Genomic DNA, 16,847 nt, shown 5'->3' on the forward strand with positions numbered 1-16,847 from the left:
ACATGTAGATGAGCAGTAGGGTGGCAGACCACCTCACAAAAGGCAGCAGATACCAGTCCTCTTGCTGGGTTTATACCACTTTATGGCCTGGTCCAGCCCACCTTGTGTAACTGCTCATCTCCTGGTATTCCCTTCACATTTAATTTCTTTAAGAAGTGTATAGTTGAGATTTTTCTCCAAATAAAATTCTGCAAAAATACTCAAAGCACACATCTTGTTACAAACAGGTTTTATTTCTTTTTTCTTTTTTCCTCAGAATTAAGATAAAATTGTACATGTAGCAAGAATTAACCAGTAGTGTGGAAAACTGAGCGGATACAACAATCAAAATTAGAAACATTACATAAAAGAAGTCCTGCTGGGATAAAGTAACAGTCTTGTCTTGAAACAACGCTACACTAAATTTACACAGTATATAAGACATTATTTATGAATATGTTTTTCTTCAACACTGAAACATGACATTTGTACCAGTACAGCAGAAAATGGAGCATATTAACTTTAACATCCTCATCACAACAAAATCAAGCACCAGATAAAGGGATGCCTTGCTAGTAGAGTAATGCAACGCAGTAGTGCTAACATTAAAAAGATATTTCTTGTAGCTAAGTGGCCCTTTTTGATTGCGCAAATGTAAAATGTTTTCTTTAAAAACAATATTACAACAGCGAACGGAAAAGCCACCCTAATCCACATCTTCACCTCGCATTTACTTGCAGAAATCCAAGGTAATGGTCTGAAGTGTTTAAAAATCACTCTCGCATCATACATTCGAGCGAGAGAACAACTTCTAAAGACTGAAGCCGGACACGGCAATGTGCTGAGCATTGTTTCTCGCATCAAAGTAAGAGGTGTCGGTTTCGTCGTCTGGTTGAGGTATGAAAGGCATCGGCTGGTTCTGCAGGTTGTCCCAGTCCAGGCCGTGAAACAGGGGGTGGCACTTCAGTTCTAATGGAAAATATAGGCAAATGACAAACAGCAAAACACACAACAGCCCATTTCTTCTTCTTCTTTTGTTTTTGAGAACATAGGTCCAAATTAACTTCCAACTTCTAAAGTCGGTATAAGTATTTTATGTTAAGTTAATCAGTTCTAAAATGGGGTGAATTTTCTGTATTTATATTACATTTTTCCTTATTTATTCATGTTTAAAAAATATAATAATTTGTATTTTTATTGATGTCTTTATTTCTGTTTGGATGACAAATACTGTTGAAATTTTCACTTCATGGGATAGTTATTTATAAAGCCAGTTGTTTCTTTCTCTTTTGGTCTTTTATTTTGAAAGGTGGTCTCTACCTTTTAAGCCAGCGCGCTTTGTCATGTCCATGGTCAGCAGGATTTCAATGGCATTCCTGGAGTCTACAGATAACTCCTCCTCCCCCTCAGGCCAGGGTATATCTACAATAGTTGATAGTAACGTAGGCGTGTTGGTAATCGAGAAGAAGCTTAATGAGTTACATATTTTAGATGGTTTTGTGTTTGAGGGTTGGAAGAGAAGAGCAAACCCACCTCTGTTCAGAATATTCTGGAAGACCAGCTGGGGCGTCTCGTCATTGAATGGCGGCACACCTGTGAGGAACTCGAAAAGACACACACCAAGCGCCCACCAATCCACCATGAAGTCTGCCCGGGTAGACGACAACGACAACAACAACAAAAGAAGAAGGAATAGTCACATTTTTGTACAGCCGTGGGCCTCAAACGCCTCACTTTTCCCTGTGATTTCTGTTAGAGTGCACACTAACTGCACCGCAGTGGCAAAAGCAGGGACTACGTTAGATACTGAGTACTGGGGAAGAAAACATTCTTTCATTCTCACATACAAAAACCTAAAAACAAATCATTAGGATTGGTTCGTATTAAAATTTGATGTCAATTAAAACAGGCAGAGTTAATTGAGGGTAAAACAAACAGGGTGCCTGCAAACGTTGTGCTTCTCAAGACTTATTTTTTAGTTCTCGATAGCTGCACAGACTTAAAACCATGATTACAGTTATAAGTCTCTACTACTGAGCGAATAAGACAATAGATAAATAAATCCATGTCACAGAAGTCAAATAGCAGCGATCAAGCTACAAAATGGCATTGTGCAACTGCCAGGCGACACTGCCCTCAATGTGTTAACATTTGAATTAATAACAGCATGGCAGATCAATAAGTTATTATTAGATGACATTTTGTGTGATGCCAGTGCCACTGTGCATTGACAGTGTGTCAGAATTGCTCAAATTCTATAGATTTATAAGAACAAAAAGAAGAAAATCTTTTTTTGCCAAATTAAAAGCACATCAGCCACAGCTAATCTGATTCCCCTGCTGGCACAATGGTGTTAAAAGAGACTTGAAAGACCCAATGCTTTAACCTTTAGAATCACACACTTGAACCACCATCCCTTTCCCCTTTAATTAGGCCCACAGTTTGTTCACCGATCCAAAGGGCAGAAACAGCGGGGAAAGGGAAACGGGGCAGGAATCCGCTCACTTCCTACAGCGTATTAGCAGGACGGGGAACATGCAAGCTCGCTTGCAAAGAAACATTAATGTTAAAAACTTACCACACTGACCACTTCCTGAAACTAAAAGAGAGTGCCTGTCACAAGAGCTACAATGTCAAGAAAACTATTCAGTTAAAACAAGACTGAGACTGACTGACTTTGGCTTTGTCATCGTTACAGAACTTTTGAAGATTTCTCTCTCTTACCATGTGGTTTTCCCAGAAGAAGCTCTGGAGCCAAATAGTCAGGGGTTCCTAAAATTGGTACTCTCTCAACAGGCAGTGCTCCCCTTCGGACACTCTTTGGAGTCCTGTAAGGGGTATGAGAGGTCGACATGGGCTGAGGAGTCTGAGGAAACAAAAGCATTAATTTCATTAATATGTACATAATTTATTGAATCATAAATGTAACCTGTGACTGCCAAACTTTATTAAAGTGGTTGTCATTGTCAGATATGTAGAAGATCTTCGAACTTCAGTTAAAGAGGGGCAACCAATTAGAAGAAAGTCAACTTAAAGTCAGAGGACAGGAAGTTGATAAGATAAAAAAGCAATTGATTTAAATTGTGAGACAAGCAAAATTACTCTAGTTGAGCACAAAAATAAAAGTACTGTCTTAACAATGAGAGCGTCAGGTTGCGTTTCTGGGGCTATGCAGACTGCTGTATTCCTCGTCCTTCCGTGCCTACCTGATAGAGAGAACCACTGGAGCTGGGTCTCTTCTGCACTGGTGTTGCAGCTCCAGATGCGACGTTATAAGAAGCCGTTGTGGACACGTCCATAGCTTCCACAGATCCAATGCTAAGTCGGGACACCCCGGACACGTTGGACCGATTAATGGAGCTACAATAACTACGGAAGGCCACGACATTTCGCGGCTTGAGGAATAAAGGGGACTCCGCATCACTGCAAGCGAGCTCGGGAAGTCGGTTCGCAAAGAAACAGCGAGATTCATCTCTCTCCAGAAAATGACCAAGTTTAGGTGTTTCAACAGTGGCCACAGGAGTTTTTGGTAGTGATGCAGTATAGAAGGAGTCTTTACTTTCTTTGTCCTCCTCTGGTGATAATGAATTCCTGTGTTTGACAGGCTCGGTTGGCTGGAGGGATGGATGGCTGTCTATAGTGAAAGACATTTCGTGCATAGACCCGTCAGAGTCCATGCTCAGGTTCCTACAAATGTCACTTGTCCCAGGAAGTGGTGACGTGAAACTCGTGTGTGACAGGTCTTTGGCTCCACCTTCAAATATATCCTCCACCGGCTCTTCCAGTTCATAAAACAGACTTTTGGCTACAGCAACGGGACTGGAGCGCTTCGGCACCCGCTCTTCAGTTGCCTCGATCCCTTCAGTGGAGACCATGAAGTCGCCTATTTTGATGGTGGAAAATGTTCCAGTCAAGCCAGTGTGAAACCTCTCAGTCTCCACAGGAATCTCATAGAACCTCTTGTAGTCTGTGTTTCTCTTTTTGGCTCGGATCTCTGGCGTCCCTGGACTTCTTTGTAAATCTGAAAATGTTCTCTTCACAGATGAGGGAACTGCTAATTGACAAACATTCTCCTGAGCGGTGGAGACAGACTCCTGGTTGTTCGTATGGGATTTATTTTCTACAAGATGAGCTTCATTTGACTTTTTTGATTGACTGCAAGAGGCCTTATCAGAAAAGCAAAAAGTGTCCCGTTTTGTGGGCGGACTGTCCTCTTTGGGCACCTTCAACTCAGATCGCCCTCTCCCGTTCTGGTCATTCATGTGTTCATTCTCTTTCTGAAGAAAAAAAAAGTCACAATATGGAATGAAATGTGAGTGAGACACTTTATGAACAGGAAACTCCAAGCCAAAAAACTTTATTGGTCTTTAATTACACATGGATAAAAATAAGAATTAAGAAAATCCACTTACCTCCTCACACTCCCACAGTGGACTGGTGCCACCGTCAGTGTCAGTAGTGCTGCCTGCACTCATCGTCTGAAACCTGCTCCTGGTCTTCATCAATGTGGGAGTCAGATTTTTTGTCAAATTATGAGGACTAAACACGCTGCTCTTTGGTCCTATCAGATAAAATTTAGAAGAAAAAAACTGAATAAAGGCGAAATTAGCATACATTTTCATTATCTGCATAACTCGTCTTTCCACGTGAACAAAGAATGACAAAATGCCAAGAGGATAGCTCTTGGCTGTCTACTACAGCCTGACAGCATCAGCTAATAATGACCTATCACTTAAAAATCTGCATCATATGCTTTCATGTTGTAACTTCATGGTATATTGATAACCATTTTGTTACCAACTTTAAAGCATGTATTTAACGGGAACCCTTAATATTTCCCCTTTTTAGTAAAATTTCTAACATAATGTAGGCAAAAAGAAAATAAATAAATCAACCCCCCAAAATAAAATGTCCTTGATGACATACTCAGTTTCCAAGGGTAGCGCGCAGGTGAAGACAGGCGATCTATTTTCTTCATTACAGGAGAATCAAGAGATTTATTCCTTGGTTTTATTTTGCCGCACGACATGGGACTGGACACCACAGTAGCGCTGCAGTGACGCTTGCCTTCTGCTGCTGGTGTATTCTGTGTTTAACAGAATAAAGGAAAAAATAGGAATTATGTAACACACACACACACACACACACACACACACAAAACAACACATCTGATTGTTTTCCTGCATGTGAAGTGATTTGAATTCACTTACAAATCCAAGGGAGCTGATTAAAGAGAGGACTTGGCCTGGCGTGCGGGAATAATCCTTCTTGGGTTTAGCCAAAGATGGGGTAGTGAGGATATCCATAAGACTCAGCTCTAATATAGAAAGCACAGAGGTAAAGGAACTATTAATAATATTTCTAAAGGTGATGGTTACAATGTGCAAAAGCTGCTGGGAAGTCAAACCTCTGTCCAGCTTGACTTTAGAAAGGCCAAAATCTGTTAGTTTAATGTGGCCTTCGTTGGATATGAGCATGTTGTCTGGCTTCAGATCTCTGGGAAAAAAATTGTTACAGTTCAAAAATGCATATTGACGTCGATCAAATTGAATGAAAGTGCAAGATTTGCATGCACTGTAAAAGTACCTGTGAATTATACCATGACGATGGAGATAGTCTAAAGCCAGTGCGACCTCTGAGATGTATTTTACAGCCATATCCTGGTCAAAATAGCCATAGATATGAAGGAGAGATTTGACATCTCCACCAATGAGGTATTCCATTACCTGTAAGCATAAACAATGACTTAATAAACGGGGTCATTAACATGTTTAACGCGAGTCTATTTTTTCATCTCTGGGCGTTACCAGATAGATCTTGGTGGCTGTTTGAAGGGAGTAAAACAGGTGAACCACGAAGGGACTTTTGCTCAAAGCGAGGGCATCTCGCTCTGCCTTCAGCTGGTTTGTCATGTTTTTATCCACCATATCGGCTTTCTTCATCACCTATGAGGCAGAAGAAATGTGCATTTAAGTAGGCTAGATCTCCCTTTAATGATTTAGAATAAGCACAGGTTAAAAACCCACTAACCTTAATGGCATATAAGCGTGCGTTGCAGTTCTTACGTGCAAGGTAGACCTTGCCAAAAGCCCCGCGGCTGATGGGCTTCAGCACGACGAAATCGTTGATAGACGGCAGTTTAGGGTGATGACCTACAGATTTCACGTCGGCGCACGAGCGATGCTCTTCCTCTGCGTCCATTATTTAACTGCTTTAGAATGAGGGTTACGTCTGTGTAAGCCAGCCAGCTCAAAGTAAACAACACGCACTTGCAAAAGAACGGATTCTCTGGTTTGTTTTGAAATTTTGAATTCCGCAGATCTTTCACGGGGACCCCACTTAGTTGTCCAAGAAAGCGCCTGCGTGAAAAAGAACAACCTGTACTTGAACAACCTGTGTAGTGTAATTAGACGCTAGTTAATTTTGGCCGTCTAATTACAATTAAAACAATTATTTACCAGAGATCCATTATTTTGGAAACTGTTTTTAAATTTTGATCAGGCACTCACGAACAGACCAAAATGAGAAGAACGTGAAAATTAAATAGAAAAATTAATAATAACTGCTACGCTTTTTTTTTTTACTGTAAGGCACCTGATGCAAGTGAAGATTTATTTTGTCATTTCTATGCATTATAAATTAATTTTAATGAGTTCAATGAAACAATCGCAATGATGCAAGCATCACCCGGTAGTAGTTCTTCTTTACGTCATTTTGTAGTCCGTTTGACCTCAGATGCCGGGGGATCCATTTGGCGTTGTTAGCTGAAAAAAAAGTTGTGTAACTGTTGAAAGTTGTGTAACAAGGAAAACCAAAAGGACGCCCCTTTCGGGAGGACGCATTCATTTGGGTTATATAGAGGGTCTGTCCTTACAAACCAGCCCTCCAAAGTCCGTTTTTGTTGCATCCATCGGCAAAAATGTTTTCGCTGTCTTCGTCATTTCAACCACAGCAGGTAAGCCGACTAGATAGCGGTTTATTGACTTGGCTAGCTCATGTGTGTTCTTCTCGGAGTGAATTTAGTCTTTAGTTGTAAGTTAGTGTTTATTTTAGGACTGTTATGGGAGTTATATCGACATGTAGCTCTGCTGCCTGTTGCTTATTTGACCCCCTTTAGCTCGCCTAGTGTTAGCAAGAACATTACTCTAGAATAAGCCTATGCTTACGTCACGCTGTCACCCTGTGTCGGTGCGGAGACGAGCGTGATATGTGAGGTTTCGGTCGTGACTTTACCCAGAGATACGTGAAGGAAAATTTAGGTTAATTTAAACAAAGTATTTGAAAAAAATCATTCAAAGAGTAGAGGTTACGTAACTCGTCTGCCGTATGTGGGCCAAACCACTCTATGTGCAGAATAAAACTGACATAACAGTCCTGACCACGCTGTCTCCGCCTGGAAGTCTCATTTAAAAACAAAAAACAAGTAGAATGGGAAACGTTAAATGTACATGCAGAAAATGTGAGGTGCTATGAGAGTGTTTTAAGCTACTGCTGTTCTTGTGTCTTCCCAGATGATAGTGCCTCTCAGCCAGCTCATCAATGCCCTCCACTCTCTGAAGAATTCAGCCACAGCTTCAATCCAGGCTCTTCACAAAGACTTCAGTCCAGAGCACAGTTCATTTCTGAGAGAGGTGAGCTCCATCTCCTGAGGATAGTAGCTGATGGTGACATAGTACATGTTTTGTTAAAGTGGACTATCTGAGGTAAACCACAGATCTGTTGATGGCGACTTTATGGAAGTATGTTTATGAGTAAACTATTGAACTACTCTTAACACTAAAAGTCTTGGTTACCAAAATTGGAAAAAGAAAACCCTCATCATCCTCGTTAGAGATTTTACCTGTTTGGGACTCTTCTCTGGCTCTGCATTAGACAGGTTTTCCTCATATTTATCTGACTGGGCTTTCTCTGTTAGGTTGAATATATTCTTCTCCTTTAACACTGTTTCTCTAACCTGTGAGCTGCAAGGCTTAATCCTGGGTCCATTATTGCCTTTCGTTCTACATTCTTCCTTTAGCTGGCATTATTAGATTTGTTTTTTTCTGAAAACCTTCATCATTTTCATGCCAGTAAAATGCATATACAGCTGAATTTCAAGCCTTATCAGCTGGATAGATTGTCCAACCTAACTGAATGTTTATCCGGATAAGTTACTGGATCTCCAGTAATTACTTTGCTATGTATTCCAAAAACACAGAGGCTGTGATTATAGTTCATTGTGTTGCTTATCTGCTAAGTCCAGTCTTCATAATCTTGGTGTTATATTTGATTCCTCTCTGGGCTTTGACTCACATGCAACATCTACTTTGACGTACCTGTTTTGTTTTTTCAATTTAAGGAGTATTTCTAAATTGCAAGGTATAGTTTTCTCAGATGAACTTGAGAAAATGTTATGACTGATATATCCTAGTAAGCAAGCTTGTGTTACTCCTGTTTTATACTCCTTACATTTGTTCTCAGTTTATTTTAGAATAAAGAGCACTATCTAAACTTCTTCTTAAACACGCTCTTGCTCACAGTCTGAGATCCTAGGCTCAGAATTTGTTGGTTGTTCCTCAGGTGAGATTGAAGACTGGAGGCTATTGCATTTTTATTGTGACTATTTCTCATTTTTATTTATTTTTCTGTGTCATCTTTACTTATGTACTTACTTACTTTTAGGTGATCAGTTGCTCCATAGAGTAGGGCAGGGCAATATGGCCAAAAGTATTTATCACGATATGATAATATATGTCGTGTCCAAATTCATGGGCTGCATCCTCCTGAGGACCCGGCCTTCGCGGTCTACGTGGGCCAGGTCCTCAGAAGGTCGGGTAGGCCGGAAGTAAACGGCCGTGAAATTGGACGGTCCAGCCTTCAGATCTGCGTCACCGCTGTCTCGGTGGAGTTTAATAAACTCGGCCGTCTGCTTCTTGCTATCTAAAATATAACAGGACACTGGCGTAAATTCTCGACTGTCTCATACTTCTGTTTAATCAGTTTTCTGTTTGACGTTTAGTCAGCTGTGTAAAAACCAAGGAGGAACCCACCCGGGGGATTAATAAAGTTTTATTTTATCTAATCTAATAACTTTAATCTCAGCCAAACCGATTTACTCACGAACAAACAAAACACTGAAAAAAGCCCAACAATAACATTTTTAGGTTGTCTAAGTGACTTATATATTACGTTTAACCCGAGCAGCGAAACTCCGCGGTGATCTGAAAATGATGTGCAGGGAGTTGTGCCGTTCTCGGCCGCATCAGTAACCCTCGAGCTCCCGGCTAGCTGTCGAGCTGGTGGGTAGCAGACGCCTCTGAAAACGTCGAAGCACTTTTGCAAATATGCGATATCTTGATAAACCGAGCAGATATTTGATGTTTACACAACTACTTTCTCGCCTGAAAATATGTTAAAAGTTTATTTTGTGACCCAGAAAGATTAGTAAGAGTAATTTTAAAACTTAGTAGCGGCCGCCATTGTTGGAAACTGGAGTTTGGCTGGGCCGCGCTATGAATTCTGGGATATGGTAGGCCATGAAGGACACACCCAACCCATCCTTCAAATTCGGGGAAAAGGAGGACTCATTTGTCGGCTGCATTCGGAGGAGTCTACGAATTTGGACAGCCTTCGGCGCGTCGCTGTGACGTAATCGGTCTACAAATGCGGCCTCAGGAGGATGCAGCCCATGAATTTGGACACGACCATAATATGTGAACAAAGGCACTGCGCACCTGCGTTTACCCATATTCTATCGCGATATTTCATTTTCTTATTATTGTCTAACATTATACTGGTATTACCGTGAACAGTATGATATGGCCCAGCCCTACCTTAGAGTTGTAGATGACCTACCTTTGCTGTCCTTCACTTAAAGCCCAGTGTGAGTCTGAAGGATCTGGGTCTGTCCGAGCTCAGGGCGAGTCAGCTGGACGAGCTCGTCAGCAGGTTACTGCCTACACCGGGACCAGAAGAGCCTCCCGCTGTTCCTTCGATATGGAGAACGAGCCACGTTTCTGCAGACAGCTTCTTTCACAACAAGCACGGTGAGCAGCTCAGTCGAGCTTTATTTATTTAACCAGATGTTTTAATGTGAAACAGACCTTGAGATTTTTTTCTCTTTTTGTACGATTTGTCTCACAGGGTTCTCACACAGGAATTTGGGGCTTTTTGGCTCACGATTATTCCACAGACAATACCACAGCCCACTAAGACAAGCTTGCTCAGAACTACAGTTTTTGCCTGGTAAGAAGCTGACGTTATACAAACTTAGTGGCATTAAAGCCCCTTTCAGGCATGCACTCCTTTCCATTTATCTGAAGGCACCTGAGCTTTTTTGGCCTCATGCCTGAGTGAAAAGTCAAAACACAATCTTACAATTTATACAGGTCCAATATATATGTTCTGTATATGCTCTTCGTTACGTTGCTTAGCTCTCAAAAAGCAGTCTTGGTTTAGGCCTTCAATAGCAGTAAGACGGAAAAAGCAATTTGGGGCTATCAATGGCTCCACTGGATGGCTTTCACTGTCCTTAACACTCAGTTTCACTTTACAACAAACAGGTTCTGTTTGTTATGAGTTGGTCTTCACAGCAGGGCCTGAGCTAAAGACACTGGCAATGATTACATTTTCAAAAGTGTAGTTACATGCGATTAGAGCACAGCTAGACTTACTTATGATAAACAGCTGTCATTTTAACAGACTGAAGAAGCCAGAAATCTTATATACCCCATGTCTGAAAAAGGTTAAAGATACTTGACATATAGTCACATGTTTTCTGTCTGTGTAGTATGGGTCCAAAGTCGCGGTTTCAAGACTCTTCGATCAAGGACCAGACGGGCGGAGTCTGGTTATGACGGTCCCGTGGAATCTGAAGCCTACACTCCAGGCTTCATGAAGGTATGCCACCACACGACTGATGTATCTGTTACACTGTTATGAATACACACTGTTGGTTAATCCAACATAAATTCTGTATTTACTGAATAAGCATTATTTCTCGGACACTGCACAGTTAGTTATGCAGTTAGAATGAACAACATACCGTAGTTTTCGGGTCATAAGCTGCTACTTTTTCCCCACACTGTGAACACTGCGGCTTATACTGACGTGCGGCTAATGCATATTTTCTTTCATGCGGCCAAAAATATTTTGCCTGGTAACAGTAGACCAATAAAATTGATAAGTAGTATATATACGGTATTTATTTTTACCGGTTGTTAAGAGACGTTGTAATGTTGTTTTTGCACTGTTCTGTAAAAAAAAACATAAGCAACGTAATTTGTGTGTTACCGATACGTACGTATACTTAAAATTAGCCATGTTACAGGCGCTGTTCGAGGAAAAAAAGCATTTGCAGTATGTATTTTTGTATGTTATCATAACGTCTATGTTACCTTATGGAATAAATTAAACGTTAAAAATCCTCACGTGTAATATTTCTGTGTAAATATCTCATATTACAAGTGCAACGCATACGGCTTAAAATCCGGTGCGGCCTGTACAAGTACAAAATTGATTTTCTTTCTAAAATTAGAGCATGCGGCTTTTAATCAGGTGCACGCTGTAGTCCGGGATTTACGGCACTTTGACCCTTTAGCTCGTTCTACAACTTGACCAAGTCGTTGCAGATTTTGAGTTGCTATTTGAAGCACACATTTAAAAGAGGGGGGAAAGCAGATTTACATGTCTACTTTTTTCCCTCTCAGGGATTGCTCTTGAAAGAAAAAGGAGTCGAGGCGCAGTCTTTGGACCAAGTGATACAACAAAAAAACCTTCCAGAAAACCAGCAGGAGGCTTTCAAGACGGGTTTCACTGAGGGGTTCATGAGGTCTCAAGCTTTGACTCAGAGAACACAAGGCATGTGGTCCAGACAAAGACACAGTTACCTGTTTTTCATTATAACAGTTGGTGGCAGTGCTGAGCTGAGTACAAAGATGAAGATTGGCTGATTTGTTTTGTTGTCTGTTATGTTTTACAGACTCGCTGAGGAGAACCAGGTTGATCCTCTTGGTCCTCCTCCTCATTGGTATTTATGGCCTCTCAAGAACCCCGTTTCTCTCCGGTAAAGGCCCCTTTTCTGATGCTGGTTTGTTTCAGTCTTCATTCTTTAAGCTTTCAAATTAAATCGTAATCCTATATGCACACTGCCTGCTGATTTACACCTTCCAAGGGTGCAAAAGCATTAGAAAAGAAGTGTTTCACTTAATGTTCACCAGATTTTCAGCTTAAATATTCATATATATATTTATGTATTTATTACAATAATGTACTAGTGCGCATGTAGGGTTTGACAGATTATTTTAGTGCATGATACTGTGCTTTAACATATAAATATCTATACAAACTATTTTTTATTTCATTACTGTGTTCGTGCTTTATGAATAACTGGTAGAAAATAAATGTGTGCTGCAGGAAGCAGCTGTTTCTGTCAGACATTGCAAATATGTATTTATTGAACTGATTATTTTGGGGATCTCGTAGTGAGGTTCCGCACCACATCCGGTCTTGACTCTGCAGTCGACCCCATCCAGATGAAGAATGTGACATTTGAGCATGTCAAAGGAGTGGAGGAGGCAAAGAGCGAACTGCAAGATGTTGTTGAGTTTCTGAAAAACCCACAGAAATTTACCGTTTTGGGTGGAAAGCTGCCAAAAGGTATCGATGCTGCTAATTCTTTTCATCACTTTTTACTGATCATTAAGAAAATTCAGTGAATTGAATAGGGTGGGTTTTTTTTGTTTTTGTTTTTTTTTCTTATGCGTTTCTGTTTGGGTCTCCTCAGGGATCCTGCTTGTTGGTCCCCCAGGCACAGGAAAGACTCTGTTGGCACGAGCCGTGGCCGGAGAGGCCGATGTTCCTTTTTACTACGCCTCCGGATCGGAGTTTGATGAGATGTTTGTGGGCGTTGGTGCGAGCCGAATCAGGAACCTTTTCAGTAAGCTTACTGGATGTGAGAAATTTTAGTTACACTTAAAATTGTATTTTAAAAACGAATATAACCTCTATTTTTGTGTTTTGCAGAAGAGGCAAAAGCCAATGCTCCTTGTGTCATCTTCATTGATGAGCTGGACAGCGTAGGTGGAAAGAGAATAGAGTCCCCTATGCATCCTTACTCCAGACAAACCATCAACCAGCTGCTGGCTGAAATGGATGGGTCAGTGTTAGTTAAACTGAATAGAGTGATAAGTGGTGTAGATACCTTAAATTTACAGTTGCTAATGTTTCGTTTTGCTCTTTTACAGATTTAAACCAAATGAAGGAGTCATTGTTATTGGTGCTACAAACTTTGCTGAAGCGTTGGATAAGTATGTAAACATTTAGGATGAAATGCTTTTTATGTATGCCATAAACATGTTAAGTTTTTTGTAAAGTGACAGTAAAATTAAACCATTTTTTAGCATTTACTATCAGAGGTAGTTATTGTGCAGTTATGCAGCTTCTGATGAAACACATTCGTTTTACAGATATTAGTAAGACGTTTTGAGTGTCATTTTGCGATCGTTTTAAGTAGTATTTGTTCTCCTAAATAAAACTTCAACAGAATAAACTTCTGTGTACTAATTATTGCTGCTTTGCATCACTCTTTAGCGCTCTGGTTCGACCAGGAAGGTTTGACATGCAGGTGACGGTCCCTCGCCCTGATGTGAAAGGCCGCACAGAGATTCTCAACTGGTACCTCTCCAAGATCAAAGTAGACCCAGGTAGGTCTGGGTGTAAAGTATTCAACAATATTAAGGATATCTCCAACTACCTTTAGATCTCATCCTTTTTTTTCTCCTATTGTCCTTCTCTGCTGGAGCTAAGCCTGAGAGGAAACCTGTGTTTGCCATTTTTCTAAATGACGCCATTGTCTTTGATCACCTTTACAAACACTGTTTGTTCTTTCCCAGCCATTGATGCAGAGATTATTGCCCGAGGCACAGTGGGCTTCTCGGGGGCAGAGCTCGAGAACCTGGTCAACCAGGCAGCCCTGAAGGCAGCAGTGGACGGGAAAGAGATGGTCACAATGAAGGACCTGGAGTTCGCTAAGGACAAGATCCTCATGGGTAAATGAGTGATCACGGTGCAGCCCACAGCACTACATTTCACATTACACTGATCACCTGTACATTATTAAGTGAGGAGACAGGAACACCATCATGATTATTTCTTTATGTTTCCATTTCACATTTCAGGCCCTGAGAGGCGGAGTGTTGAAATTGACAAGAAGAATAAGACCATTACCGCATACCACGAGTCCGGCCATGCCATTGTTGCCTATTACACCAAAGATGCAATGCCCATCAATAAGGCTACTATCATGCCTCGAGGACCAACTCTGGGCCATGTGAGCTTTTGTTACAGTTTTGCAGTATTGTACGTATTTCTGCTGGGGGTTTTTTGGGGTTTTTTTGATAAACCGTGCCGTGTTTTAGGTGTCGATGCTTCCAGAGAATGACCGCTGGAGCGAGACACGAGCCCAGCTGCTGGCTCAGATGGACGTCAGCATGGGCGGCCGAGTAGCAGAGGAGCTCATCTTTGGGAACGATAACATCACCACAGGTACGAAACACAGAGGGACTGATTGGTAGGACATGATTCATAAATATAAAATGCTTGAGCTATGAATAGTATTTTATGATTATAACATTTAAAGGTTTATCAGGTTAACACCTGATTTTTGGTCAGAGGGCCCGGTGGCGCCAGTGTCCTGCAGCCTCGCCTCTGTCAGTGCGCCCCAGGGCAGCTGTGGCTACAATGTAGCTTGCCATCGCCAGTGCGTGAATGTGTGTGTGAATGGTTGGATGACTGAATGTAGTGTAAAGCGCTTTGGGGTCCATGGGGATTAAGTAAAGCGCTATACAAATACAGGCCATTTACCATTTAACACCCTGGGATTTTTCTTTTTTCCAAGTATAAATACACTTATTTGTGTGCTTTTATCAACATAAGAAAATAAATTTGTGTGGTTTGAAGAAGTTCTTATAAATTACTAGTCTCTAGACTTACGCTCTGATTGTTTGGAAGATGACAAAAAAACGTTGTTAACCATTTCAGGTGCCTCCAGCGACTTTGATGGTGCAACCAAAATCGCAAAATTGATGGTGACCAGATTCGGCATGAGTGACAAGGTGAGAATTTAGACTTGTGTGGCAGATGATCCCTGTGGGGTTTTTTTTTTTTTTGTTTGTTTGTTTTGTTGTCTGTTTTTTGTTCCAATCAGCATTTAAGGACTTAGCAGTGCTGATCTGGGCTTTAACTGTACATACTGCTGCAGACGTACGTCTTTATTTACAGTAAGATACAAGTTATGAAGCCATACACAACAATTGTCCTCAGTCAATTTATGTCAGCCAAACTTTGTTATATTAAAAGCAAACACAGTAGCACATCTACAGCTACTGTATTGAATGAATTAATCTTGAAGTTAATACAAATCTGTAATAGAAGAAGAAGAGGGGAGTGGACCTAAAAACTGCAGTCTCTAACATTACTGTGTCATTGGGTGTAATTACACACAGCTCAGTGAAAAGCCCTTTGTAACTCGCTTTACAGTAATCACTAGCTACAAGTGGTCGATGCATGAGTAGACCCATTGTTCATTCATCTTGGTTATGTGTTTGTTACAGCTAGGTGTCATGACCTATGGAGACATTTCAAAGCAAAGCCCCGAAACACAAGCAGCCATTGAGCAGGAAGTCAGAGCTTTACTAAAGGTGAGCAAAATATGTGTCATTTAAAAATAATAATTAGAATTTTTTTCTATTCTATTTCTCAAAATGTTTTTTCTCTCTCTTTTATTTAGGACTCATATGAACGTGCTAAGGATATCCTCAAGACTTACAGTAAGGAGCACAAGAAGCTGGCTGATGCCCTCCTAACATATGAAACTCTGGACGCCAAAGAGATCCAGATGGTGCTGGAGGGCAAATCACTGGACCACTATAGACCTCAGCAGCAGCAGCAGGCGTTGTAGACTCATACATATATATGCACAACTGTGCAATCAAGCACAGGCCTTTGGGAGGCCTTGTTTTGTTTGTATCCCTTTTATTGTCAATGTGAAGATGACACTGAAACAATCATCAACGCTTTGATACGTCTCATCATTTACTTTCCTTCAGTGATTTGTAAATCATCTCAGTTTAACTGTGTGAAAATAACTATTTGTTCTCCCCAAAAAGTCACAAAGATGGTTTCATTCAGGGCATTTTTTTTCTTTCTCAGCTCTCACAGGGAGAGAAAAACAAAACCTCAGCAGCGGTTTATGCACCAAGGTCATATTTCGTCTCATATGAATTTGTTTGCCGTCAGATTTTTCTCACATATTTGTACTAACCAGTGATCACAATGGGACCTGAAAGTACCTTTTGGCTATGACCAGGCACAGGTGCTACTGCTGTTCATTGTTGAACTCTTCAGGTTAGAGGTTTTCTTTTTTTTTTTTAAATATGCTTGCATTTACCATATACATATCTATTTTCCTTTGTTCTTATTTATTGAAGTGCCCAAAGGTAAGACCAGCTGTAGCTGATAAATGAGAAGTTGTGTATATACTGTAAGCTTGTAAAAGAAATGCATTGGTGCTTCTGTTTGTGTCTTTAGATTAAAGCCTTCATAAAGCTCAAATAAAGATTCCTCTTACAAATCAGCCCTGATTCTTCTTTTGGGGTTTGTTTGTTTGTTTTGTGGTTCTTAAAACAAGTTGTAGCATTAACACATCATCACCTTATAAAACTGATAAAAAGGCCTTAGTTAATTATTAATATATACAACAAATAATATCTAATATATGTCTCTACATTGCTTAGAATTCAATATAATTCAGGTAGCAGAGTTTATTGAAGCCTTTTCCACTGTTATCTGTCATAGCTGAAAACTGGAAATTAACCTCAATCAAAATATTC

The 16,847-nt window shown here is 40.7% G+C and overlaps 2 protein-coding genes across 5 annotated transcripts; one reads left to right on the forward strand and one right to left on the reverse strand.

The window, feature by feature from the left end:
- Positions 1 to 212: 212 nt before the first annotated feature.
- Positions 213 to 6,330, reverse strand: mastl (microtubule associated serine/threonine kinase-like). 3 transcript variants are annotated; one of them, XM_085468057.1, is made up of 13 exons: positions 6,010 to 6,330; positions 5,787 to 5,924; positions 5,566 to 5,705; positions 5,387 to 5,475; positions 5,190 to 5,296; positions 4,906 to 5,065; positions 4,392 to 4,540; positions 3,186 to 4,256; positions 2,704 to 2,845; positions 2,558 to 2,578; positions 1,513 to 1,626; positions 1,300 to 1,401; positions 213 to 948 (listed from the first exon to the last, which is right to left on the reverse strand). In XM_085468057.1, exons 1-13 carry the CDS (start codon positions 6,178 to 6,180, stop codon positions 791 to 793), a joined length of 2,562 nt encoding a protein of 853 aa, XP_085324183.1. In that variant the 5' UTR covers positions 6,181 to 6,330; the 3' UTR covers positions 213 to 790. The 3 variants fall into 3 exon arrangements, with proteins under 3 accessions (XP_085324183.1, XP_085324185.1, XP_085324184.1); XM_085468059.1 differs by having other exon boundaries at positions 6,045 to 6,106; XM_085468058.1 differs by lacking the exon at positions 2,558 to 2,578.
- Positions 6,331 to 6,611: 281 nt separating this feature from the next.
- LOC146701727 (ATP-dependent zinc metalloprotease YME1L1-like) lies at positions 6,612 to 16,591 on the forward strand. 2 transcript variants are annotated; one of them, XM_085468060.1, is made up of 18 exons: positions 6,612 to 6,934; positions 7,491 to 7,610; positions 9,836 to 10,004; positions 10,102 to 10,203; positions 10,748 to 10,857; positions 11,667 to 11,817; positions 11,939 to 12,046; positions 12,442 to 12,615; positions 12,743 to 12,895; positions 12,982 to 13,114; positions 13,203 to 13,265; positions 13,549 to 13,661; positions 13,851 to 14,006; positions 14,136 to 14,287; positions 14,376 to 14,502; positions 14,998 to 15,071; positions 15,570 to 15,656; positions 15,746 to 16,591. In XM_085468060.1, the coding sequence occupies exons 1-18, from the start codon at positions 6,899 to 6,901 to the stop codon at positions 15,914 to 15,916; spliced, it is 2,199 nt and encodes a 732-aa protein (XP_085324186.1). In that variant the 5' UTR covers positions 6,612 to 6,898; the 3' UTR covers positions 15,917 to 16,591. The 2 variants fall into 2 exon arrangements, with proteins under 2 accessions (XP_085324186.1, XP_085324187.1); XM_085468061.1 differs by having other exon boundaries at positions 6,613 to 6,934; positions 11,939 to 12,022.
- Positions 16,592 to 16,847: the final 256 nt, after the last annotated feature.

The sequence above is a fragment of the Copadichromis virginalis genome, linkage group LG9 (assembly GCF_057382275.1).
Source record: "Copadichromis virginalis isolate Kocher_CV1m ecotype Utaka linkage group LG9, C_Virginalis_male_GT1.1, whole genome shotgun sequence".
Lineage (NCBI taxonomy): Eukaryota > Metazoa > Chordata > Actinopteri > Cichliformes > Cichlidae > Copadichromis > Copadichromis virginalis.